Source organism: Pantherophis guttatus, chromosome 1 (assembly GCF_059756535.1).
Source record: "Pantherophis guttatus breed Tessera chromosome 1, ASM5975653v1, whole genome shotgun sequence".
Taxonomy (NCBI): domain Eukaryota; kingdom Metazoa; phylum Chordata; class Lepidosauria; order Squamata; family Colubridae; genus Pantherophis; species Pantherophis guttatus.
In genome coordinates, this window is record NC_142063.1 from 105009999 (window position 1) to 105037032 (window position 27034).

Here is a 27034-nt window from a genome sequence, read left to right on the forward strand (position 1 = left end):
CTGTGGAGTTGATTTCCTGGTCTGATCCTGATCCCAGTTCCTACTGGGACTTAAAGAATTTTCTTCCAGGGGAAATACTATTCTTAAAAGAACTATTTTTTTTTTCAGACCATAGCAAGTGAAGGAAGGGGGTGGTGTGGTGGCCGAGAGGTGGAGCTCTCATCTCACAATCAGGAGGCTGTGAGTTTGATCTTAGGTAGAGGCAGATATTTCTCTCTCTGGGTACACCGAGAATATATCTGCTGACATAAACTCCACACTGGCATCAGGGAGGGCATCCAGCCAGTAAACACTCAGTTCCATTCAGCTGCCCAGACTCCACCCCACAAGAGATTATGGGGTTGTTAAAAGAGGATGACGATAGCAAGTGAAGGAAGGGTTTAATACTCCCATGCAATTACAATTGGATTGTGGATGGTGGGATGGTGGATGAATTTAATATCATATTATAGGTATTTTGGACCTCAATGAGAGTTCTTTTTCATCTATTGGGATTTACTAATAGGCACTGTATATTTGTGACAGCTTGGTTTACAAGAAAGCATATTCCTAACAAACTGAAAATATTAGAGGCTGTGTTACAGCTGTAATGATTTGGTCCACTTTCTGATATTATGATGAGTAAAGATTCAATGTTGAAGAAAAAAAAGTATTAGTTACAAGAATGATGTACTGCCTCCAAGGGCCACCAAAACACCATAATCATATTCTGCTTCTTCAGATGGGAATGGAAGACAAAGGAAGGTAGCCAATCAAATGCTCCTTCTCCATGTCCGCCATTTGGTCAATTGTCCTTTCTGTTTTTCAGTCTGAAGAATCCATTTGTTAAAATGCCAGTACACTATTTATTAGACATTTCTCCTCCTTTCCTATCCTCTTAGTTCTCCATACTTCTGCCAAATCTGCTCTGAAATAAATGCTTGCTCCTTCAAAATAGATTTGGGGAGTCCATAATAGGCAAAGGAATTCATTCTACCCTTATTCTTATCTCTGAAGACTAGATTATACTCTTGTAGGTCAACACCCAAGAAAATCTAACCTTCCTTGGGCATGTGCTAGTATGTACTGTACAATGAGACATTTAAAGAGAATCTAAGCTATAAATTCTTGAAGTAGAGTCTTGCTGTTTTTTCATGCAAAGTATCCTGTGTATTTATGTGTATTTATTTATTTTTTAAAATTGTTACTGGAAATATCCAGAAACAACTTCCCCAGTTCTGTTAAAACCCACCCCAGATCCATCAAACAAAGACCTGTTCTACATATCCCCAATAGGTTTTCATGTCTTGGTTATTCATAGGTTATGGTATGTGCAGTCCAAGACATTTAGGACAGCTTGTGTAAAAAAAAAGAAGGGGGGGGAGAGGACTAAATTAAATTAACATGTTCCCAGAGCAGCTGAAGGATGCTACAAAACTGTCTTTACAATGTTCCTTCTGGAATAGAAATCAAGATTTAATCACCTGATCTTCCCAAGCTCCTCAGGAGCTCTATAACACTGAAGAGATACTGGGGAGGGGAGAGATTGCACTGATCTGAAACTAATGAAAGGAGCCTTGGAATATATATTTGGCAGAAAAGAACAAAAAAACCTTCTAATAATATGAATATGGTGGGCTTTGCCTACTGCCAAAACAACAACAGATCACCCTAAGAAACTGCTTTTTTAAAGAAAAAAAATCCTCTAGTTTCTAAGATTGTTTTCCATGTTGTATGAAGAATAGGTTGAAATGCATTGGCATTATTCAAGAATTAGAGGGGAAAATAAGATAGAAGTAGAATCCTCTGGATCTTTGAGTTTCAGGTTTCTATATATATTTTTAAACTAAAAGCTAAATGAATTCATAATCTGGGGCATCCCATCCAAGGAGAAAAGGTGCTCCTATTAATATTAGTTAACAGGCTTAACCTGGTGCCATCTTGAACCATAACCTAAAGATAAAGGGAATGAAGACCATGCTTACTAGGAGTTTAAGCACTGTAGACCAATACATTTGAGAATTCTGGGAACTGTAGCCCAGCATTTGGCTGGTAATTTATAGATTCTAAGATTTAAATTGATCAATTGAAATGAGAGTGACATATTTTGCTCATACATATTAAAGAATTGTAATGGGCTGCTTACAAAAAAACAAAAAAAACAAAGCCATTCAAAGTTTGACTAAGTAGAAGGAGGAATGCCAGTTGTAAACACAGATCTTCCTGGGGTATCACTTGGTTTAGGTCTAGTTGTAATCAAACAAGCAACTCATTCAAGAAACATCACTCTCACTAGTTCATGACAGGAGAACACCGTTCAACCTAAAGGCTGAATTCACTGCCTTGAATATAGATGCAGTCCAAATTGTAAGCAATGACTCCTCAGTATTTTTCCCACATATACAGACATATTCCATTCAGGCACACTTTCTCTCTTATACTATAGTTCTTTGTCACAGGTATGCACACCTTTCAATCAGAAGGAGGAGTGCCTACAATAGCTGAAAATGACCAATGGAACCACATCAACCTGGATAGCTCAACAGACAGAGCTCTGTAATTTAACACCAGCTGTCTGCAATTAAAGTAAGATCGAATCTTGCCAGGCTCAAGGTTGACTCAGCCTTCCATCCTTTCTAAGGTAGGTAAATTGAGGACCCAATTTGTGGGGGCAATAACGTGACTTTGTATAAATATACAAAAGTATAAAGGCTATTGCTTAATGCACTGTAAGCCACCCTGAGTCTCCGGAGAAGGGCGGCATATAAATCAAAAAAATTTTTTAAAAAAAAACCCTCATCAGAGGCTTTGTAGAATGTCTGTATGGTGAGACAAAGAAAAAGGGGAAAATACTATCTTAATTCCAAAACAACCAAAAATGAAAGTAATTTGCCTCCATAACATGTTGGGGACAAGATGAAGGCTATGTCAGGAGGACATGTACTCTAAAAATAGTTAGTCGGACAGTTTGGGAGTATGTTGGTTAGATGTGAGGATAATCCCACTGTCACACAATGCAAACAGACTTAACAGCAGTTTTGCAGTTTAGGAAGATAGTTTTTCAAGGCTACATCATCAGAGAGAGTTGGCCTTATCCTTTCCTAAAGAAAGGCCTCTCAAAAATCACTTCTATCATATTAACGAAACTCTTTTTTATGTTATGACATTTTTAAAATTCATGTAAATATATTTCAACTTTGCTTTGTCTCTAAAGAATTCAAGGCACTTTAAAGACATTCTCAAGTGTGGGGCTCTAGTGTGTGTATGCAGAACATTCTAGAACAGGGGTGGGCAACTTTTATGACTTGTGGACTTCAACTCCCAGAATTCCTGAGCCAGCCATGTTAGCTCAGGAATTCTAGGAATTGAAGTCCACAAGTCATAAAAGGGCCATAGTTGCCCACCTCTGTTCTAGAATAATCTCCTAAGAAAAACTCAATATTTTAACATCATCCAACTTATCCTCAAGTCATTGGGAATATTGTTGAACACTGTTGGTGCCAGCCTAGAGAAAATAAGGAAGAGATAAAATAAAGTTGGTTGATTGAATGGACAGTACATACCTTCTTCCCAGACTTCTATCAGAAGCATCATGGTGGAAAGAATAGTGATGTGAAGCAAAGAAGGAAAAAGTATAAAAATATAAACATATGTACGCCTAATGGGTAGAACGGGTGATTAATGAGTAGAATGGAAAAAAAAGAAGAAAAGGTCCACAGGCATTTGTGGAAGCTGTGAAGATTTGAAAAACTGTAATGACAGGTTAATGCAGCTATGAGTAAAGAGCAATAAAGCAAAAACATAGTTGTTTGTGATAGTAGGTTAATATTACTCGTTGATTTTGTTTCTTCTCTTTCAATATCCCATTCACACAAATGTATACTATGTACATATTAGAGAATAGGAGGAATTGGAAGTTGTGTCACATACCTGGCTCATGAACTTCATCAGGTAAGAAGTATCATGGATCAAGATGTAACAAACCGCAAGAGAACAAAAACAAGAGTGACATGTTAATCTGAGGGTCTTTGAACTTTGAGTTTGAAAAGAGGAAGAGAAAAGAAAGTAGTAAGCAAAATCAGTAGTCATTGGTGAAGAAAGTTAATAGACCATGTAAATTAGGCAGCCAAATAGGAAATACATAATAGAGAATTTGCGAAGCCATAGAATTAATGTTACTTTGCTCATGAATAGTTTGTCAGCCTTGTATAAACAAAAAGGAATTCACAGTCTTATTCTGCAAATAATTATTGTTGTGCTAATGCCTTGGAGTGAAGTAACAGGATGCTATGGAAATGCAGGTATCCTTTCATTCTGCTGATAATATCACACAGTAATATCAAAAGTGCTCACAGAGAATTATTTCCATGAAAACAAGGGGATCGGAAGTAAACATTCTTTTTTGTTGTGGTCCGCCAGCAGCCTGCGGAGCTGGCAGCGGAGTCAGACAGTGAGGAAGTTGGGGAGGAATATGGGCCAGTCCTGGAGTCTGGGGAAGGCCCAGACGAGTGCTCTGCGTAGGAGGCAGAGATGGGGCCAGGGCCATCTGGGAGTGATGCGCGGACTCTGCAGCCTCCAGAGTTGGACAGCAGAGAGGCAGAGGAACAGGAGGAGACTTTTCCTAGTGCACCCATGCACAGACCTGCCAGAAGGCACGAACAGTTAAAATAAAAGGGACGACTCGGGAGTGAGGCCTGGAAATGATTGATCCCTCTCATAAGGCTTAAAAGAGAAGCAAAGGTATATGGGCAATTTGCAGGAAAGCAACGTTGTTAATTCTGTTCCCAGTCGGCATCTTTGTTTGATTCTGGACTCCACGTGACTTTGCCAAGTAGGTCTTTGGCAGAGTGACAAAGGAGATAAAGGTTGGTGATTATCCCAAAGGACTTCTCCCGAAGGACTTTTTGCAACTAATTGGGACTCAGCTGTGAATGAAAGTGATTCATAGCTGTTGCAATAAAAGAGGTTTTGGGGACTACTCATGTGTTTTAATAACTAAGTAAGCCTAGGTCACAACATTTTTTATGTTTATTTTTTTCTGGATAGATGGCATAGTTTTATTAATTTATCTATTAGATTTAGAAGCTGCCCAATTAGATTTTACATTTTAAAAAATGTCCAGAATAACACAACATAAATGCCCCACCCCCATGAAACAACATATACCAATAACTGACAGCACCCCCAATAACTGACAGCAACCATCTCATTCCCAAACCATCCTAGACTATGTTTATATTAAGAATGCATTAATTCTCCAGAATAAGGTTTTAACAGTGTCATACTTTTCATTTTAAAAAAAAGTTATTCACAGAACTGCACATATAATCTTAGGCTGACTATGAGTTTGATTTTATCTTTTTAGTATCAAAGAATGCAAGCCCTTGCTATGGTTATTTAGCAAATAATTCATTTATTTTTTCCTAATAAATGGAAATAAAGATTCATCTGTAAGTGTTACAATTTTTATGACCAATAAGCGAATCTTGCTCCAATTCCAGAAGAAAAAACCCTCCAAAATTCATTTCTTCAGGACCATATAAAGCTAGGATCTAGTTCTAAAACATAAACAGTGTTTTTGCAATCAAACATTCACAAGGAATAGTCCTTTATGAACATATAAACTTTTTATGCAATATAAACTTTTATGGCTACCATGTCAGCTCCCCTGCCCTTTTCAGCATATATTAAGAAAAATCCTATTTTTCCAAAAGCTAAAAACTTTTGGCTTAGGTAATTAGGACTTCTGGAGCTTGTAGCCTCAACACACCAGAAAGGCACTGAGTTGGGGCAGGCTGATGTTGTGTGAAGAGATCAGTCCCTCACTAATTCTGCAACATTCTTCCCAATTCTATGTCATTTTGCCCTTGAGGTTCTGGGCAGCTCCCTATTCCATATCCTTTCTTCCTATATGTAATGTATGTTAAACAGCATTATTGTCAAATCAAGGATCTTCTGGGAGTATCACTAAGACCAAGCAAGAGTTCTTTTGCATTTCCTTGCTTCACCTTTGAATTCCTCCACACACGTCTATTTAAAACAATTGGTGGAATTCAGATGTTCATGCCACACATCTGGTTCAGATGAAGCACAGGTGTCAATAGGGGAGAAGAAGGACAAATACAGGGTTGTTACAATAACCTTAAACTTCTGCAAGCCAAGGTTAAAATTCTTAACTCATAAGTATGTTTTTTAAAAAAGAAGGCAAGCCAATAATGTGTGGAAAAATTAATGGGGAGTCAAATGTGAATGAAAAAAGCAGAGAAAGAATATGTGAACAGAGCAGAGGGTAGAGAACCATGCAAATGACTCATGTTGTCAATTAACAATGAATTTTATAAGTCATCTGGAATTCAGTGTGATTTATTCTGGGATAACATGTATAGAATTATAATTCTAGATGCCGCAATTCACATAATTGTCCAATATTTACATGAAACAACTATTCACAAAGGTTTAGTCTTGCTTGTTATTGTTATAATATCCCAATTTTTTAGGGGGGCATTACACATGGCATAAATGGGAGCCTTTCTTCATTCTATTACAATACAACCCTGTGAGATATTTTGAGATTAAAGACAGAGGCTAGTCCAAATTTAGGTTCAAGTTCTTAATTCTACACAGAACTCACTAGGTGACCTAGTGAGTTCTGTATTGAGTTAAGGACTTGAACCAAAATTTATAAAATCTAACTGTAACACCACTGCACTAAAGTATGCAATTCACACCTGATAAACCATCTCTAGATCAGCTTCTGAAAAGTTTCTGAAAAGGATGTAAGCCCTGCCCAAAAATATTTCACTTTTCCAGTTTTAGAATTTTCAGCTAAGAATCCTGAACTAAAAAGTACTGTCAATAATTTTATATCCCAAAGTTGTTATATAAACTTTTTATATACATAAAAAAGTTTATATAAGAACTTTTTACACACTAATGACAAAACTGTATGTCCTTGTACATAATAATTGCACGATTTATAACTCAACAGAGATAGTTAAGGAAGAAATAAGTTGTTAAGGTAATGTGTTGGTTCTCCTGTTCTCTTCCATCAACTTCACATTTGTGCACACACCAATATGAGATGGAAAGAGAAGAATTCAGAAGTCAAATCACATACCTGGTTCATGAACTTCACCAGATGGGAAGTATCATGGATGAAGTAAAATTGAGACAATAGAAAATAAGAATATTAGAAAAGGAAAAAGATGCAACAGCCATAAAGTATTTTAAGATAGTATTGAGAAAGACAATGGCTTATTATAGAAAGGCTAATGCAGTTAAATCTTAAAACATGGAATTACAGTATGCATATTAGCAAATGCTTTACTGGAATGCAGAGCATGCAAATGCAGCATAGAAAAATATAAATATCAAAATTTGCAGAAGATTTGAAGACCAGTAAATAGCTTTGAAGGACACAGCTATGTTTTTCAGGTATTGGGTTTGTTAGGATATGGTTTGAGCCTAACAGGTTGTCCAGGCAATATATGTGTTCTGTGACTTTAATATGAATATGTATTGTGTGACTTTAAAGTTTTACTGCTGATTCATTGTAATGCTGAGTCATGCTGTAATTAGATAATCACTAGTTGTAAACGCATTTAAGAAAGGTACTGTAACGTATTCAGTTGATGATATGCTACCATAGTGTGAGGAGTTGCTCTCATTGTGCTATCATCGTTGGATGGATCTGCTACCATCGTGGTTTGTGAACCAGAGTGAGTTTGTTATTCTAACCAACTACTGTTTGTATGGTAAGAAGATTTCTGTATCACTCGACTGATTTAACTGGCAAAGACTTGGATTGATTTAAAGACTATGAGATTGTTTTTTTCACTATAAAGTAAACTTTTGATAAACCAGTTTGCACATCTCTTATTCATTGCTCTCAGCAACGTTTCTCTGTGCTCTACACTCTGCTGGTTGGTAACACAACAACAATATCCTTAACAGGGTTAATTTATGAGGAGCACATCTAGCTCCACAATCTATATATATACGAAGTGTTTAGTTTATACCAGTGGTGTGAAACTCATGGCATCATGGTGGCATCGTGTGATGTATCAGGACTTTTTTCCCCTTTGCTAAACCGGGCATGGGCGTGGCCAGCACGTGATTTATCCTGCCCGCGGGCCGGGAATTTGACAGCCCTGGTTTATACTATTGCCTTCACACACATACACTTACATATTTTCTCTCAAAGAATACAGAGGGTCATAGGATATGAATTTAGCTTATACTAGTGACACACAATGACACCAAAGGAAAAGATCAGCATGTTCCAAGAATAATTACTGTTTTTTGTTGCATGTGCAATGCCCAGCCAGAACCAGGAGCAGTTGCTCTTTATCTCTTCCTCCCTTAAATTTCCAGTTGTTTAATCACACAATGTGATGAGCATTTTGTTACATTTGTTCTATCACACTTACACAGTTACCTATCTGGAATTTATTTTATTGTTTGAAAATTCTAGGGACCAGTTATTAGTTTTCATTTCTTGCTGTAGACAAGTGATCACTTGTTGAATCATCCCAACAAAAGAAGACGGTGAAAATAATGAAGTTCCTAGAATCCCAAGATCTCTTGTGCCAGCAGGCCATCACAATATTGTTTCTAGCAGAAATATTGATACAAATATTCCTTTTCTGCAAAACAGACCATCATCTACATGTCTGAAGATGAGGCATCTGCAATGAGCACTGTTGGCTTCCAAATGATAGGCACAAGTGGGTGATCAAAATCTCATCACTTTTTTATGCTTAAATCATGATAAAAAGGTGGGGCTTTAATTGTCCAGTCCCTATGGCCATTTTGAAATTAGTGATTATTGTTCTAGATGCCTCTATGTGGGTATTTGTGGGATTGCCAGGACACATGGCAAAATGAAGCCAATCTACAGGTGATCTGGGAGGAAGCAAGAATGCACACAGAGAATAACTCCTCCTACTAAAACTTGAATTAGAGTTGCAAACACCAGACTTTACAGATCTCTCTCTCTCTCTCTCTCTCTCTCTCTCTCTCTCTCTCTCTCTCTCTCTCTCTCTCTCTCTCTCTCTCTCTCTCTATATATATATATATATATATATATATATATATATATATATATATATATATATATATATATATATATATATATATATATATATATAAAGAGGTAGCTTTAAAAGCACAGAAGTTTCAGCCACATGAAAAATGCAGGGCCAATTTAATAGGAAGATGTATTGAAAAAGGTGCATCAGGAATCCATTTACCACCTTTTTCAAATCTCTTATCTGTAATAGATTCAAATCTAGTGCAAAATCATAGTTTGTTTAACTATGATTAGTTAAGCCAACTGGCTAGGCTAGCAAAACTTTTTAAAAAAAATCACTGTTCAAGATTACAAACCACAATGCCTGAATTCACATAATACACTAAGTTAAAACCAGCCAAACCATATTATGTCTTTGCATAATGTTGAACCGGCTTGTATGATACATTCTTCCTTCAGATTTTTTTTCCCCAGAAACATAGACTACCAAGTTGCTGCAAGCAAGATAACTTGGCCATCTAGATCAGTTCACAAGCTCATGCTTTGAACTACACTTTGCCAGAAATCCACGTAGGACTTCCAAAAAGCAGCTACTTATATACCTGATACATCTCAAAAGCACATTCTGGCAATATAATTTTCAACCATGAATATATAAATTAAAGCTGTCATGCACGGAAAGAAAAAGAAGAATTTAAAACCCCAGTTTATCATTGTTTCATTAGCATTTTCCTTCCTGTATTTCTTGAACATCTGTTATATTGTAATTAGTAGCCATATAAATCAATGGTAAGAACTGTTTGTTCAAAGGAAGGAACATCTAAACTGTATTTATCTAACTAATTGATACAGAATCTCATTTCTTTTATTCCAGACATATGTTAGCTGAAATATCATAAAATCAGAATGAAAGTGACCTTCTCTCCTGTCCTCACTAGCCAACAAGCCCAATGGTCACAGAGTTTGGACTGGAGTTATAATCCAGCAAATCCATAAATAATAAATAGGAAAATTATGCCTTATGAAAATTACAGCTACTTCTGTTTCCTTTTCATTTAATTAGTATGGATACTAAATTTAATCACACCCTCCCTTCTTCCGTAATAGTTCCCTATCATCTCCTTTTAAATGCTGAGAACTGAGCAGCATCAACACATACCTTCTTCGTGAGCTTCTTCTGCATTGTTAAAAATAGAGAAACAACAAAAGAAAACAATATTATTGTACAGTATTTGTTTATTTGATTAATAATCCATATTTTTTTTATTAGTAACCCACTTCCACCGGGTGGAAAACAAGAAGCATGAAATTAAAATGCTTCTAACTGTGCAAGGAACATGAAATTAAAGGGAGAGGATTTAGAATAATTAAAATATTGTAGGACAGATAAAACAAGTCTTATGCAGATGGTGAACTGAAATGTTGACTATTTGGCTCTTTTACTTGGATAGGAAGAAAAAGTGAAGTTAAAAAATGCATGTTAAATGCAGGCTTAAAACAAGTTTCCATAATTCAATTGTTTAGTTTATACACTAATTTAGTGTCTTTCAAATGCTGAATTCCCAAGAGAAAGTCATTGAGGAAGCTACTATCCAAGTAAGGCAGTGGTGGGTTTCAATTTGTTTTACTACCAGTTCTGTGGGTGTGGCTTGATGGGCATGGCATGGCTTGGTGGGCGTGGCTTGGTGGGCGTGGCAGGGGAAGGATACTGTAAAATCTCCATTCCCTCCCCACTCCAGGGGAAGGATACTGCAAAATCCCCATTTCCTCCTGATCAGCTGGGACTTGGGAGGCAGAGAATAGATGGGGGCAGGGCCAGTCAGAATTTTTACTACTGGTTCTCCGAACTACTCAAAATTTCCGCTAGCGGTTCTCCAGAACTGGTCAGAACCTGCTGAAACCCACCTCTGAAGTGAGGTGATTTGGGGTAAGTTCTCAGTGTATCAACTTTTGAAAAAAAATATTCAAAGGAATGTTCTGGATTCTTCCACTTCATCAGATTGAGGGGGGAAATATCCAGAAAACAAATCTTTACACCAAATACCCCATGCCTTTGCAATACACTGCCCTGAAATGTGTACGCCTCCCCCCACCACACACATGCACACTCCTATCTTCTTGCAGAGCAATTACGCTAAGAGAACATTTGGACATTGAAAGCCACAACGTGAATGATCTTTGATTCTCATGCATACTTTTCCCTGCCCTTTTCCTCCTGTGCCTTTTCTTCTGTCATTTCAGAATTGTTTTGTATAAACAAACATGCACTCTTCTACAAAAGGAAGAGAAAGAAATATAGAAGCTATCACATACCTTCTTCCTGGGCTTCTTCTGATGGTGGTGGTGGTGGGGAATAATGGAACAAGAGGCAAAGATAAAAAGATTAATACACTTAATAGAGCATTAATAGTTGTGAGTTAAGACTAGAGAAATGTAAGGTTAGAGAACATATACCCTGGAAGTGACCACCTTAGAAGAAGACAGATACAGGTTAGGCAAAGATTTAAAACCAGCAACCAAAAGATATAAAGGAAATACCCTCCAGGGAAAGAGGCATGCAGATTATAGAGCCATCTAGTCAAGAGAATATATTTGAAAAAAGAGAAAAAAAGAGAATTAGGAAGAAAAGAAAGCCCTTCAGTGGGAGAAGATGCCTGTATCAGGTTAGCATCCTTGATTATCTCTTTGTAACTGTAATAAAGTGCTGAAGATGGAGTTCAAAAGGTGCCTTTGTTCATTTAGCAAGCACTGGGTTTTTCTTGACCTAGAGCAGAGGTGTCAAACTGGGCTGGATGCATCACGCACAGGCCATGCCCATCCCAGCTTCGCAAAGGGGAAAAATGTCGCAAAACATCACGTGATGGCAACGTGATGCAGCGAGTTTGACACCAGTGACCTAGAGCATCATTTTTCTTGAACTAGAGCAACCATGCAGGGGAATTATTAATAATAGTAATCTTTGTATCATTTATGTTTATGGTGTTTTTCATATGGTTTTTATATTGAGTTAGGTGTGAGGTAGAGGTCTTGTTTAGCTCCAAGAAAGACTATAATTTCCCTATGTGGGACTCCCACACAGAATTACTGCCTCAGTTCCAGTTTTGTTCTCTGTATTGCCCTATAAAGATAACAATAATGCACTGCTGAAAACATCCCTGCTTTTTTCATATAGACTGAACATTTCAACCTTGTAAAGACTAGTGTTTCTCAACCTCAGCAACTTTAAGATGTATGGGCTTCCACTCCCAGAATTCCTCAGCCAAAGTGCTGGGGGATTATAAAGGTTTATAGTAAATGGGACACTACTGAAGCCTGCTGTGCCTGAGGAATGGCTTTAGATAAAAGATCAGCTTCTTTTTTTACAGATTCTCCTTGTTTTATAAACTGAGAACAGTGTTTTAGCAGCAAATGCCAAGGCATTGCAAGTATTCCCACCTTTAACTGTCTTCACATTTTGTACTTAGTGCACACCAAATGATATTAACTTGATGACATTATTAGAAATTCCATCACCACTTCTATGATTTAGTAACAGTATCATAAACAATATCATATTCGTATCTTAAAAGCTTCATTTAAAATGATTCATGGGTCAAATTCTGGAATGGCAATGGTGACCCTCTGAGAAAGCAAATCTTCTGAATTCCTTCCTCCAAAGAATTGCTATGCAAAAATGTATCAATTCATGAATCAACTCAAAATGATAATCATTTTCCAATTAATTGTACCTACATAGACATTTAATTTAGCAGATTATTAAGCTGAAATATTATAATTGGAGTTTCTACTATTAAATTTTGCAATTAAAAATGGCTATAAAATAAATTCAGTTGAATGCACAAAAGAGCAATCCAATAACTACTTGGTCAAGATTACTAACTGCATTGTCACACTCTGATCTTAAGTCTTTAGAATGAAAAACACAGGCCAATTCATAGTAATTGGGTTTGCTTTTTTTCCAGGATTCTAGATCCGTCTTTCACAGGCAGTAGCAAAGAGATAGATGGATGAACAGGCAATGAAAGAACTGATGATCAATGGATCATCAGAGAAAGGAAAGGTTTCATTCCAGGGTAAGTTTCTGTTACCTTCTTCTTCATATTCCTCTGCATGGAGAGAAAAAAACAAACAAGGAAACAAGAAAAGCAGCAGGATCAAAAACATGGCTTAGTACTGCAACACAAAGACTGACATGGAAGATAAACGCTTGCTGAGGAAACAACCAACCTTTCTTACTAAAGGGCAGAAGACAAAAAGCCACCACTTCTTATAATCATAAAAGAAATCAACTTCAGGGGGCAATTAAATGCAAACAACAAATAATAATGATACATTTGGTCCATGTAAGAATGAGAGATTTGAATAAGAGTTTGCAGAAGAGACTTTAGATTCAGATCTAAGATTGCAAGATGTAAGAATCCCATTAAAACGACAGTTTATATTTTTCATCGGTTGAAAGAAGAAATTCACTGGCTGACTGGGAGATCCACAGGATGGGTCAAAAAATCAAAATAGTGGCTGTAACCACACAATTGAAGCCCCATCCTGGTGAATGTCCTTATTGCCTGCTCAACATTACTCTGATACAAGGAAATTCTTGTTTTAACTAAATTCATTAGATTAAGTTTTGCCTACAAAATCATTAAATGTGCAAAACTTGAAAAGACTTTGTTTCCTTCATAAAATGTTTTTCCTTAATTAACATGTGCTCACGTGTTAAAATCAGTGGAATTTTTTCTGTGGGTAGGATCACTGAAAGTATTCTCGTGAACTACTGTTTCAGCAATCTTGAATTCTTATGAATAAATATTGCTGCTGTTATTATGCTGCTATATTAACAGGAATTCTCCATATACACTATATTAGTATAGGCATGGAATGAATAATGGTAATAATATATTTTTGTTCTGATATGATAGAGTCACATGATGATTGCTTAAAAGCTAAGATTCCGTGCTGATATTTCATGAACAAGCTCACCCTACAAAGCTGTTCCTCTGAAATGTTCAAGATGAAATAAAACTTCATCTCAGATTTCTTTAGAGAGATATTGGTGAATGACCTCTGACCAAAGCAGAGAGAAAAGGCAGATATCTGAGATAGCCATCTTATGCAATGCCAACAAAGTCATTCTTGAGAATTTACACCAATTCTTGACTAGAACCCAGCTGAAGGACAATAAGACAATACATGAGCACAATTCATCTATCAGAAAAAAAAACTCTTATGACAAAGTCATGGAAGTAATATAATTTTAAAATGTGGGGAAGGGGTACTGAATTTGCCTTTACCCACCCATTTTTCTTGCATAGAATTATTTCTGGTCATGAAAACTCACTGGGAGCAAAAAAGATGAGGAAATACAATTACAGCAAAAAATATAATTATATGTTACTTTTGTTCACACAAGTTATGCTTTAAATAGCAAGTTAACTTTAATATACCATGTACATTCGTTGGTGACAAATGAAGTCAGGAAAAATTCATCCAGCTAAGATATATTATGTATGTTCAGGTTCATCTTCTTTTAAGGACCGCTTAAATAAACCAACTTTCCACTGAGTGCAATCAAAGACTAGCTCTCTAACTGAAATTGTAATCATGTTAAGCAGAAAATAATCCATCCAGTTGAAATCCTTGGAAATTTATTTTATTTGTTTGTATCTAGAGGCTGCTCAACTCCTGATGACTCTGGGCAGCTTATTTTATAAAATAAAAGTAAGTAAAAACAAGAATAATAAATATTCTGAGCATTAGAAGGAATATACACAAAGACCCTCCTACCCACCCACCCCCCAAAAAAATCTTCAAGAAAAAAACTATACGGGCTCAGCACCAGCCAGGTAAATCTGTCTAGGATGAGTCTTTTAGAAATACGGTATTCCATTATAGCTTTTTCTAATCCTCTACCCTTATGTACCATGTTGTGCTGGCTAGAGATTATGGGAACTAGAGTTCAGTATCTCTGGAGACCTGCAGAATGGGGAATTTCTCTGTTACATGAGTTGTCAAAGATGTTGCTTTCAGATCCTGCCTCAATACAAATTTCATTCTATATGTATCCTTGGATGTGTTCAAGCAAGAGTTTTGTGATTTCAATATGCCATAAATAGCATCAATTTGAGCAAAAGACTTTTAAAAATGAATGTTATCTATTTCTGACCCAAAGAGAATAAAAGAGCTAATAAAGTCCAAAGTTAATAACATCCAAAGCTAATAAAAGTCCATTTACTTTTGTTTGCAATACAACAAAGTCTGTTTCCAAACATACCATTCACAAATGCAAGACACGAACATAAAATGTGTAATGGAAATGATTAATGTATTTAGTTCATCAATCTTGCTCAAGGAAGACAGACACAAACTAAGCGGTACCTAGTAACCATGCCTAATCTGCTATGCCACAAACATATTTTAAAAGGCTCCCTCACTCTATAATGGGTTACCAACAGATGGCAGCAGCAGCTCTATAACAACAAAGCGGGAAGATAAAAATAACAAGGGCAGAGCGAAGATGGAATAGGATAAGATGTCAATGGTCTGGAAACCCAATCAGATATTGATTTTGTCGTAAATTCAATACAAGCGTGAGGTTTGTACATCTGTGAAAACGCTGCTATAAAATTAAAGGCTAAACACAATTATATGTTGTATCTGCTGAACACGGAATCAGAAATATGTCTAAAAAAATACATACAAGCACATACATACCACTGGCTTCAAAATTAAGGGACCTTGGAGCCCAAGACATTTGGAAATTCTTTTTGGAGCTTTCAAATACCATACATGATGCCTTTCAAGGCGGGGAGAGGGATAGGGCTCAACTTCCACCCTCCCCACAAGCGTGGAAAAGAGTATTTACTTTTAGGGGCCATTGGACCTGAACTAGGTAACTTGATGAGGCTTATCTTAGGCAACAACTAGTAAGAGCTATTGTGGAAAAAAGCCACAAAAGGGAGATGAGGAACAGGCTGTCACTGTTTCCTGACTACCCTTTTTTGAATGTGATCTAAAACTCAGCGGACAACAGGTGGAATAAGGGAGCATGAGAGATCTATTTAATTTTAAAAATGATCTCCATTGTATAAATCATGGCAACTCAATTAAAAATTAAAGTGTGTCTAACTGGTCAAACTTTGTTAACTTCAAAACCACTATGAGTCATGAAATTAAATTGGAACAATGAGCTATTTTACAGCATATACATATAAGTAATTTACTCACCCTCTACTTGTTCACTGTAAGAAAGCAAACAGAAAGAAAAAGAAAAGAAATCAGATTAAATTCGCCTGTTTAGATCAGAAGTAAGACAAACTACCATGAAATCTAATCCTGGGAAACTATAGGTTTTTTTTACATTTTAGTTATTACGGTACTTGCTTTTTAGATAGTTAATCTGGTCATTCCCCAAATGTTAACCCTTCAGTTGTGTATATCTGCAAACTTGTACACAGTGAAGGTTCAATATTGTATACCCAAGACATTTGAAATATCCTGAGTTTGGAAAAGCCAATCCATATTTCCAACTGAAATAATCAACTTAGCTTTCAGAAATTGTCATCCTGAGAAAGTTTGTTCTCATGCTTGAATCATTATTCTGAGCTCAATTTTGTTAAGATGCTTCAGGTTTCTCTCCAAAACCCAATTTTGTGAGGCAGTTCCACCTTCACCTTCATTATCCCTCTGCCATTAACTAATATGTGGTCCTCTTAGATAACATCACTTCAGCTACCAAGGTTAGACTCTACAAAATTGTTTTCTTCTATCACTGTAGGTCAGTCTAAGCTCATGAGCTACATCAATAGTGTTTTCATAGTTACAGAGTATTATCTTTGTTCCATGATCTTGTTATTTATAAGAGGGGAACATCAGTAGATTCCATTTTATCTGCAGAAATAGGAACTGAAGTCCTTAGAAATATTAAGAATTAAGAAAAATAACTGAAAACAAAGATAAATATTTTTTACAATTATTGAGTAAAAAGCATGTTTCAACAGGTCCACTTTTCCTCATTAGTACATGTCATATTATTTTAGATTAGATTAGATTAGGTCCTCCTTTAACATCCTGTTTCAGATATTGTGTGCCATCAAGTCAGTGTTAACTCCCAGAAATCACATAAAAAGATTTATTCTTTTCAGGAAGATCTATCCTCATGTGATCCTTTGGTCTTTCCCCAGTGTGTCCATTACTACTATAATTGAGTCCATTCACTTTGCTGCTTGTCTTTTTTCTTCTTCTTTTTTTCTTCCACATTTTCCAGTATTTTAGACTTTTCAAGATGATCTGGATAATTTTACCATGGCCATGTGACTTTTACCACTCTGATGGCCACTGAGTCAGAGTTGCTAAAATAATTTGTTTAGAACCTTTACTGATTCTTCTGTTATTTGCCATATTTCTATAGATATTCCATTCCCAATAGCCTTCCAACTTAGTAAGGACCAGACTTCACATAATGGTTTTTGTAACTAGGAAATATCTTTTAAGGTATCTTGGAAATTGACATCTCTGCTGTGCAGAATTTTAATGTATTTCTTCAACCATTGTTTGAAATAGTTACTATTTGTCCACTGGAATTTTTAGCATAATGATTTGAGGTTGAAACCACCTTCTGAGTTTGGAGATGCTTTGAAAAACTTCTCTGTGTTTGTTTCCATCAGCAACATCTTTGCAGATGACACTGTAGATTGTTTCTTGTCTCTTCTGAATTTTTTTATTAAGTTCCTTCTGGAGATCATTGCCTTTGTTGCCTTTGTCTTCTCTTTTCTTCTTGGCAATTCCCACCATTTCTGTTGACATTCAGTTTGTTTCTTTTTTTTTCTTAGTATTTGGAAGGTTTTTTTCACATTCATCCTTCACAACTTTTTTCATTTCATGCCACAGTTTTTCTGTGGTTCTCTTTCAGTGGAGTTCAAAGCAATTCCCTATGCTCTCCTTTATGGTCAAGATCACACAATGGAAATAGTTTGATTTTCTTCTTCCACTTTAGCTTGATTTGGAACTTGCACATGAAATGTTTGTGATCTGTTCCACAGTCAGCCTCTTGCCATATTTTTGCTGTTAAAAACTTGTCCATCTTTTTTGCACAAATAAAATAGTCAATTTGAAATCTCCATAATCCACCTGATAAAGTCCACATTGTTTTGGTTGTTGGAAGACTTCTTAGTAATACACTTATTAAGAACACAAGGATACATCCTCATTTTGCATCTGATCAGTTAAAATTAGAATGCTTTCTATTTGCTTTCTTATATACAGGTATGCATGCATGCATACATGCATACATACATACATACGTGTGTGTGTGTGTGTGTGTGTGTGTGTGTGTGTGTGTGTGTAAAATACAGATATACATATTGTCATGGCACTGTTGGAGCCTGAGTCCGTGGAGGAGGATGAGCCAGAGCTGGAGCCAATGGAGGTTGAGGAGGCAGCCCAGGTCCCTCAGGCTTGGGACGGCTTGCCAGCAGGGAGGAACAGGGGCAGGACGACCAAGATATGGGGAAAGAGAGAGCAGGCAATGGAAATGAGGAGCAACGGAACTCAGACGATGAGCAAGGACCGCCCCCTCCTGTTCCCCGTGTACAGAGAGTGGAGAAGAGAACAGTGCAGGCCAACCCGATGACTCAGGATGGGAGCGTCCCGCTCCTCTTCACAAGGTACACCTGAGGACTGAGACTTAAGGAGACGCTGTGGGGAGGGGCGCTTGTCGGGAACAAGCGCTGAATTTGTGGAGTTTGTGTGGAGTTTGCGAAACTTCTTGCCTTATCATTGCCTTGTTCCTTTACTTCGTAGACTCATTTCATTGTTCCTTTGCTTCATGGTGTCAGGTTTCGATGCTATCTCAAAATAAATGAATTTCCAAGGACTCATTGCTTTGTTCCTTTGCTTGTGGAATCATTGCTTTTTTCCTTTGCTTCGTTGGACTTCTTGCATTGAAGCCATTATTCTAACAACGTTTTGCTGGACTATTCGCAGTCAGAGACTGATGGAGATGTGTGTGAGCACTTTGTTCCAGGAGTTGCCATAAACATGAGTGCTTTTGTGGGAAAGTTGGAGCAAAGGGGAGTTTGAATTATCAGCTGGCTGTGTTACTTCCGTGCCTTGCCCCGGGTCATCATACATATATCTATATCTATACCTATCTACCTATTCAGATATGCAAAATTATACTTACATAATCACATTGTCTCATCCATAATTACAATACACATTGTTAAGAAGTTATATTCTGCACTTATACAAGCAATATATATATATTAACTTTTTAAAACTTTTTACATATATATATATATATATATATATATATATATATATATATATATATATATATATATATATATATATATATATATATATGCATATTCTTTCTAGCCAGGTTTTACCTACGTAAGCTAAGATGTTCTACAGCCCTAGTTCTGTGAAATCTCATTCACAAGTTTCTGGGCTTTTTGTATCTTGCTGACAAACAGCAACTCTCCCAAATTGCAGCACTGAGTTGCTGTTTGTCAGCAAGATACAAAAAGCCCAGAAACTTGTGAATGAGATTTCACAGAACTAAGGCTGTAGAACATCTTAGCTTACATAGGTAAAACCTGGCTAGAAAGAATATGCACATAAAAGCCTACGAAAAAGATAATTTGAAAAAAGACATTTGAATCAAGCATCTGTGATACATTAACCTACTTGATTATTTAACACCTTGGTTCATTGTCTCTGGAACAGAATTTTGATCCTTGTACGTATGAAAACTGGCTCTACCAAAAAATCCCAACCAACAAGGACCCTTATAAATGAATTAACAATCACGTCTCTTTCTACTTACACTTCTTCGGTGTCAGACATTTTGGCAGAAGGGTTCTGGATGAAAAAAACAAATAAAGGCCAGAGTCAGTCTCAGTGCATACACTTATAATAATTTATTTATGCAAAGATGGCAGTTTAATTAATTGAAAGCACTTTTTAAAAAAAAAAAAATAGTACATTCATAAACTTTAAATATTCTACAAAGCACAAAGCTAGTTTGAAGCAGGATCTTAATTCTTACTCCTCTATATTTTATAACGTTGATCTCCCGGTGAGGATAAAATACTAGAAACTCTCCCCATCAACCTCACCCAATTGGATTCAAACCCAAGCAGATATTATTAGGTTCGGTGGAAAAAAATTCAACCTACAACATGCCCTATGCATAAACAGGCTCTTAAATCATGCCAAAGTTATGTTTGATAAAGTGGAACATTCCATGAGACTAGCCTTCTGCCATCTGGTACCTCCAGATGTGCTTGATTATGACTTCCGTAATTCTCAAAAAATATATCCAATGACTGGTTTGATTGAGAATTAGGAAAATTCCAGATAAACCTGGAATCTAACCTCTAGAATGCCAGGCTGAAGATTGGTGCTTTAGACCCTCTGAGCTACCACGCCAACCCTAGCAATAAGAAAACAGTCTAGTATTATTTAATTATCCACACATTATTTTCTTATTAATAAGTACCAAGATAGATTATTCCTAATGCTACCAAACAAAAGACATTGGGGAACTAGTCCCTTACTTTTTTCTTAACTTTTTCTCCTATGAAGTAAAATAAAAAACAGTTATGGAAGGGTTGCAAATGGTTGAACCCTCATAACAGTGTGTGAATGCAACAAGGCAGTTTTCTAGGAGCATCCATGTTCACATAGGTGGTTTGTAATTTATTTACTTATCAAATTTATCTCACTCATAGAGCAGCCCCTTGTGATACATAATACTATATAGCTTCATGAGGTTTCCTCCCCTTACAGTTAGTCCTCAATTTACAACAGTTTGTTTAGTGACTCAAAGTTAAGTATCACCCTGCACTAAATGAAGCCATAAATATTCTGATTCTTACTACAGATAATCCTCAATTTACAACCATTCGTTCAAAATTACAACGGCACTGAAAAAAGTGACTTATGACCATTTTTCAGTTATGACCTTGGCAGCATCCCCATAATCACATGATCAAAATTCAGGTGCTTGGCGACTGACTCATATTTATGATGGTTGCAGTGTCCCGTGGTTATGTGATCACGTTTTGTGACCTGCTGACAAGCAAAGTCAATGGGGAAACGAGATTCACTTAACAGCCAGGTTACTAAATTATCAACTGCAGTGACTCACTTAGCAACTGTGGCAAGAAAGATTGTAAAATGGGGCAAAACTCACTGAACAAACGTCTCACTTAACTACCGAAATTTTGGGCCCCATTGTGGTCATAAGTCAAGAACTACCTGCATTTATCTTCCTGAGAATTGAAACTGCAAGTTGATGGGATTGATTTGACATTTTATCCCTGGCCTAAATACAGTATTTTACTAACTAGGTCACATAGACAAAGTATGCATAAAGTATGTATATACCATGCCGAGACCCACCCTCAGTTTCCCATACACAGAGTAGTTGTTATGGTTACCAAACTTGTATTCATACCAAGACAAATATGACCAGATCAGCTGCATCTGTACTTATGATGAAAAAAATGCCAGAAATTACAAGGCTATTTAAAGTAATATTATCCCACATGTCCTTAAATTTACAACAGCTTTCGTACCACAGGGTATGAAAATCAGGAGGAATTTTTACTCTCACTAATAGCATAGATTATCTACAGAACATGGCTTTGTTTTACAAAAGACAAGCAAAATGTCCTCTCTTTGTTTAAGAAACTAAATTCTAGACCCTTTTGGCTTACGTTTTACCTCAAAGAACAGGAATTCTTGTCTACTTTGTGCAAAGCAAACTTTTGCATCTCAGATGAGGATGGCAACCACAAAAGCTGAATTTCTTGGGAGACATAAATAATTTGCAGAATAATTTCTGAAGGGTTCAAAAACCTCAAGGAGGTCACTGGTAGATTTTATAGGAATATTTCTTCTGACACCCACCAAAGACCTTGAGGGACGAAGCTTTAATTAGAAAACACAAAGCTGCTCCCAAGGAAATCCAAGCCTGGTCTTAACTTAATTACTCAGCTGATACTTGAGAGGACTCTTGAAGGAGCAGCAGATGGATGGATGTTCCAAAGAACATCTGCAGCTTACAAGGTTTCTATTTTAGAACATCAAGGATTCCTGGAAGCAATTGCCCTGCCATATAAGGGATAGTACATGACTCCAAGTGACAAAACGTAATGGTACAATGTACCATAAACACCAAAAAGGTTGTGTGTTTACTTGGGGGGGGGGGTTGTACAACATTTTGAAGTTCCAGGTGTTCCAATCATAAATAACTAAAAAAAAGTCAAGGAAGGTATTATTTGTAGTTTAAGAGGACAGGGCAGGCCCATTTCATACAGAAAATATTTTTTACACAAATCAAAAGAGCCACTAATACTTTTTTTACCCATATAAAGATTCTTAAATTTTTCCTGTCACTTTGATCATATCCGTGGATCAAATTTATTTTCCAAATTGAATTAGGTACTCCAAAATATAAACTGATTCAAATCAGTTTGAATTCAATGAGTAAATAAAGACATGAAGCTATCCAAACTCATCCATACTCATGTAAATCTATAGAACCTGAAAGCTACTTTAGATATCTGAAAAAAAGTGGTGATTGCTACTAATGTTGGAACAGTATTAAAAATTGGCCAATAATTTGTGTCAATTCGCTGTTATTACTATAATAATGCAGTGATGAATAATGCAGTGATGCAAACCTTTCTTGCCCACACTGTAGAGGAGGGTAAGGTCAAGCTGAAATCTAATATTAATGATATTTCATTTACATTTAAACTGTATTAATACTGAAAGAAATATTCTTCTAATATTTAGTGATTTAAAGCTTCTACCCCTCTATAATATTAACATTATAAATTTAGGGTCTCTTGGGTCACATTTAAGCAGGGGTGAAATGCTCCCAGTCCGGACCGGATCACCCGATCCGATAGAGATGGCGGCGGGTGGTTCGGAGAACCGGTAGCAAAAATCCCTGCGCCCCCCCACCATGCCCAGCTGAGCCGCACAATCATCAGAGGCTTTTTTTTTTTAATTTTAAAAGCATTTTTTCTACAACCTCTTCCGCCGAAAAAATGCTTTTAAAAGTTAAAAAAAAGCCTCTGATGATCGCGCTGCTCAGCTGGGATTGTCAGAGGCTTTTCAAAGCATTTTTTTCTGCAACCTCTTCGGCCAAAGAGGTGGTTTAAAAAATGCTTTGAAAAGCCTCTGACGATCCCAGCTGAGTTGCCGAAGAGGTGGTAGAAAAAATGCTTTGAAAAATAAAATTAAAAAAAAGTTGGCCATGCCCACCCAGTCACATTACACACACCCCACCAAGCCACGCCCACAGAACTGGTAGTAACAAATTTTACATTTCACCCCTGCATTTAAGGCTTTCAGAAGTCCCATGTGGCCTAGGAATTGTAGGCTGTTCACTTGTGGACTGTGGGCTCATGTTCCTCAACCTTCCTGATGCTAAGTCAGCAACACAAATCATTTCAAGATTATTTTATACTTTGTAGGTTTGTGTGCAAAGTGGAGGCAGAAACAAAATGTGCATCATGATGTCAAGACGCATGTTCTGTCTGTGTCTTTTTTGTTTCTTTTTGTCATAGTGGTTTGTATTAGACTCCTATATTTTAACAGTAATAGTAACAGAGTTGGAAGGGATCTTGGAGGTCATCTAGCTCATGCAGAAGACCTATCCTAGGGATTTGAAGCGCCGAACTGCCGACCTTTCTGATCGACAAGCTCAGGGTCTTAGCCACTGAGCCACCTCGTGGCAATATGTTAATAGAAAATAAATGGAGATTTTGCAACTCTATTATAAACCTTTTAAAGATACATCTAAAATAAGTAACAGTGGGTTTTCAAGTAGTCATTATGATAACCTTTAGTGTTCTTATTTTACTGACATGTCATGGAAAAGATCCCATCTGGAGTCTGAGTACTATACTTGTATATAAACTGATCATTTCCAAAAACACTAGTTTTGAGAACATTTGGTCCTAGAATTACTCTCTGGGACAATATGGTATTGGATCAGAATCACACTACTTACAGCAGTTTAAAAATAGTCCTATAGGCTTAAGCTACTGTGGTTGACATATTTGGGGAGAAAAAGTTGGCATCTCTAAATCATTACCTAATATGGGGACTTCAATCTCTCTCCTAAATGGACGAGCTTTGACCTCAGACTTTGAAAATGGAAGGTTCTCTGAACAGCAATATAATACAAAGAGAAGTGACAAGTTTGCAAGGACTCCTCCAGATGTGGCAGACCTGCAATTGGGAGTTCCTGGGAATAAAAACTATGACAGCAAGGGCATAATCTCATGTTTAAGACACGTAAGTGTCCCAATCCAAAATGTCTTAACTTTTTATCATCCTTTAAAAATGCTTATATAGATTTGTAAGGTCCTGAGACAAGCACAAGGGCACAAAAAATATTTTGGTACCTTTTGCTAACTTGTATGGCTTTCCTTCTGTTTAATAAACACCCTCCACAATTGTGTTTTCCCCTTCCATCAGATTGGTAGGTGTAGTTCAAGATAACCTGGGGAAAGCTGGTTTATTGTGTCTTGTGCCTCACATAATAGACACTGCAGAGGCACTCAGCAGAATCTGGCTAAATTAGCCAAGATGTTCTAATGGGGGAATAGCAGATGGTCATTAACCAACTTTAATATACCAAACCAGAATTCAAATGCCTAATAAATATTAGTTTAAAAAGACATACATACAGAAGCCCCCTGATTCAGCCATTGTTGATATGCTGGGTCATAATGCCACTTTCTTAAACTTATTAAATTGCTGAAGGTGCACATGACCGCAGCACTGCCACAGAGTGCAGATGTGAGAAATAGAGACTCCAGAGAACTTTCTATTCTCAGTGAAAAATATTCCATTCGCACAGAATGAATGAGGGGCACTTTGATCTAATGGTTAAGGCACCAGTCTAAAAACCAAGTGGCAGTGAGCTGTAGTCTCATGTAAGGCATGAAAGCCAGCTGGGGTGATTTTGGGCCAGTCATTCTTTCTCAGCCCAACTCACCTCACTGTGTTGTTGTCATGGAGAAAATAGCAAGATTTTCTGGCCTATAAAAATGTAGGGTCAATTCAAGACACTTTCCTGCTAGAGTCAAATGCCTCCTCACCTTGCCTTCAAGTCCAAGTTCATAGAAACCTCAACCTATAAAACTTCTGAAGATGAAAATCCCATGGACAATTCTTCAGCACAGTGAAAATACGGTAACAACTTCAGTAATGAAGGATTTCCTGTCTAAATTGGCTGCCTAAGAGGCAGTCTCTGCCTAATGGTAAAATTGACCATATGGACTTCATAAACATGTTTTACTCTGACAAAATACATCTGAAAGGAGATTAGTCTTCTGATTTCAAGTCAGGTGAATTGCCAATCTCTAACATTATGACAGTATGGCTGCCTGCCTGCCACATTGACATCATTTTGCGGATTCTGATGAAAAATAGCTGTCCATCCCAGTAACATCATCACACAGTCAATCATATTTAATGACATGAAAATATTTCTCTGTTTCATGTTAACTGAAAGCCAGCAGAAGCCAATGTTTCAAATGTTAAAGCTGTAAATCATCTGAACTGAAATAAGTTGCCAACCTGAGTTTCCAAAAAAAAAAAGTATCCTTAGGAAATATTTCAATTCAAGTCTAGTCTGGCTTCTTTTCTAGACAAACTTGTTCTCCATAGCGTTCAGCAAGCTGAGTTTGTACAACTGCCCAAATCCAATCAGCCTTTAGATCAGGGGTGTCAAACTTGCATATTCATGGCGCCGTCACGTGACGTATCATGCAGTGGTGGGTTTCAAAATATTTTACTACCGGTTCTGTGGGCATGGCTTGGTGGGTGTGGCATGGCTTGGTGGGCGTGGCTTGGTGGGCATGGCAAGGGAAGGATACTGTAAAATCTCCATTCTCACCCCACTCCAGGGGAAGGTTACTGCAAAATCTCCATTTCCTCCCGATCAGCTGGGACTTGGGAGGCAGAGAATAGATGGGGGCAGGGCCAGTCAGAATTTTTACTACTGGTTCTCCGAACTACTCAAAATTTCCGCTACCGGTTCTCCAGAACTGGTCAGAACATGCTGAAACCCACCTCTGGTATCATGACTTTTTTCTCCTTCGCTAAACTGGGCATGGGTGTGGGCCACGAGTTTGACAGCCTTTCTCTAGATGGTAGCAAAAAGATTTTGTTTGTTTTTCTGATCATAAAGCTTTCTTAATTCATTTTAGTATTGTATCTTATGCAAGCGCAATTCTCTTGGTTAATTAATGGTTCAGTGTGTTGTGTGAACAATCATAGTTATTAAGCCACTGCTTTCTTTTCTTTTCTTTTCTTTTCTTTTCTTTTTTTCTTTTCTTTTCTTTTCTTTTTTTAGATGGAAAGGAAAGGCAATCTATCATGATTTAATTTGTTTCTTTCTAGGGTTGTTTCTTGAAACATTTAACAGTATAAAATCCTGTATGTCTAAATGAAAGTTAAAAAAACCAAATGTCTTATCTTCACATATTTCAAATAATATTTCAACATTCAGTGGGGGGGCGGGTTGGTCAATGAAATAGGATGATGATAATGATAATGATGATAACCATTTGTTCAACTCTTGGCAATTCTACGAGCATCAGTATACTTTGTAAAAGACTGTATAAAAGACTTAGCTGTGATAAGCCTTGGAAGTATAACTATCTAAAACACAGAACTGCCACCCAAGCTAATAAAATCACAGGCTACAGCCAAATGACCTGGGGTTATTCAGGTGATACAGATAATCACTATCTCAGATATATTCATGTAATATAAGACTGTGCTGAACTGGATGAAGATCATTGGGTGCCCAGGAATGGATAGCTCAATCCTACTCAACTCAATCTCACATAGGTATGAGTTTTTGTCTCAATGAACTGTATTGACTTCAACAAAGTATTGTCTTTCTTTTCCCCTTCAGAGAAATCCTTCTCCATAACGACCCATCATAACATTTTAATTTAGAGCAGGATGACACATAAGGCATAC

At 37.0% G+C, this 27034-nt stretch overlaps 1 protein-coding gene across 4 annotated transcripts in view; it reads right to left on the bottom strand.

Annotated features, from left to right (window-relative positions):
* Positions 1-27034, bottom strand: part of TNNT3 (troponin T3, fast skeletal type) — a 54817-nt gene that overhangs the window by 21555 nt on the left and 6228 nt on the right. For 2 of the 4 annotated variants that reach the window (XM_060687734.2, XM_060687733.2), the window contains exons 3-8: positions 19839-19873; positions 16235-16248; positions 13099-13116; positions 11324-11341; positions 10170-10187; positions 3910-3921 (exon numbers count right to left, since the gene is read on the bottom strand). In XM_060687734.2, the coding sequence (XP_060543717.1) occupies positions 3910-3921; positions 10170-10187; positions 11324-11341; positions 13099-13116; positions 16235-16248; positions 19839-19858 (100 nt within the window). In that variant the 5' untranslated portion in view covers positions 19859-19873. The remainder of the gene's footprint in view (positions 1-3909; positions 3922-10169; positions 10188-11323; positions 11342-13098; positions 13117-16234; positions 16249-19838; positions 19874-27034) is intronic. The other 2 variants (XM_087880184.1, XM_060687735.2) reach the window with 1 other exon arrangement.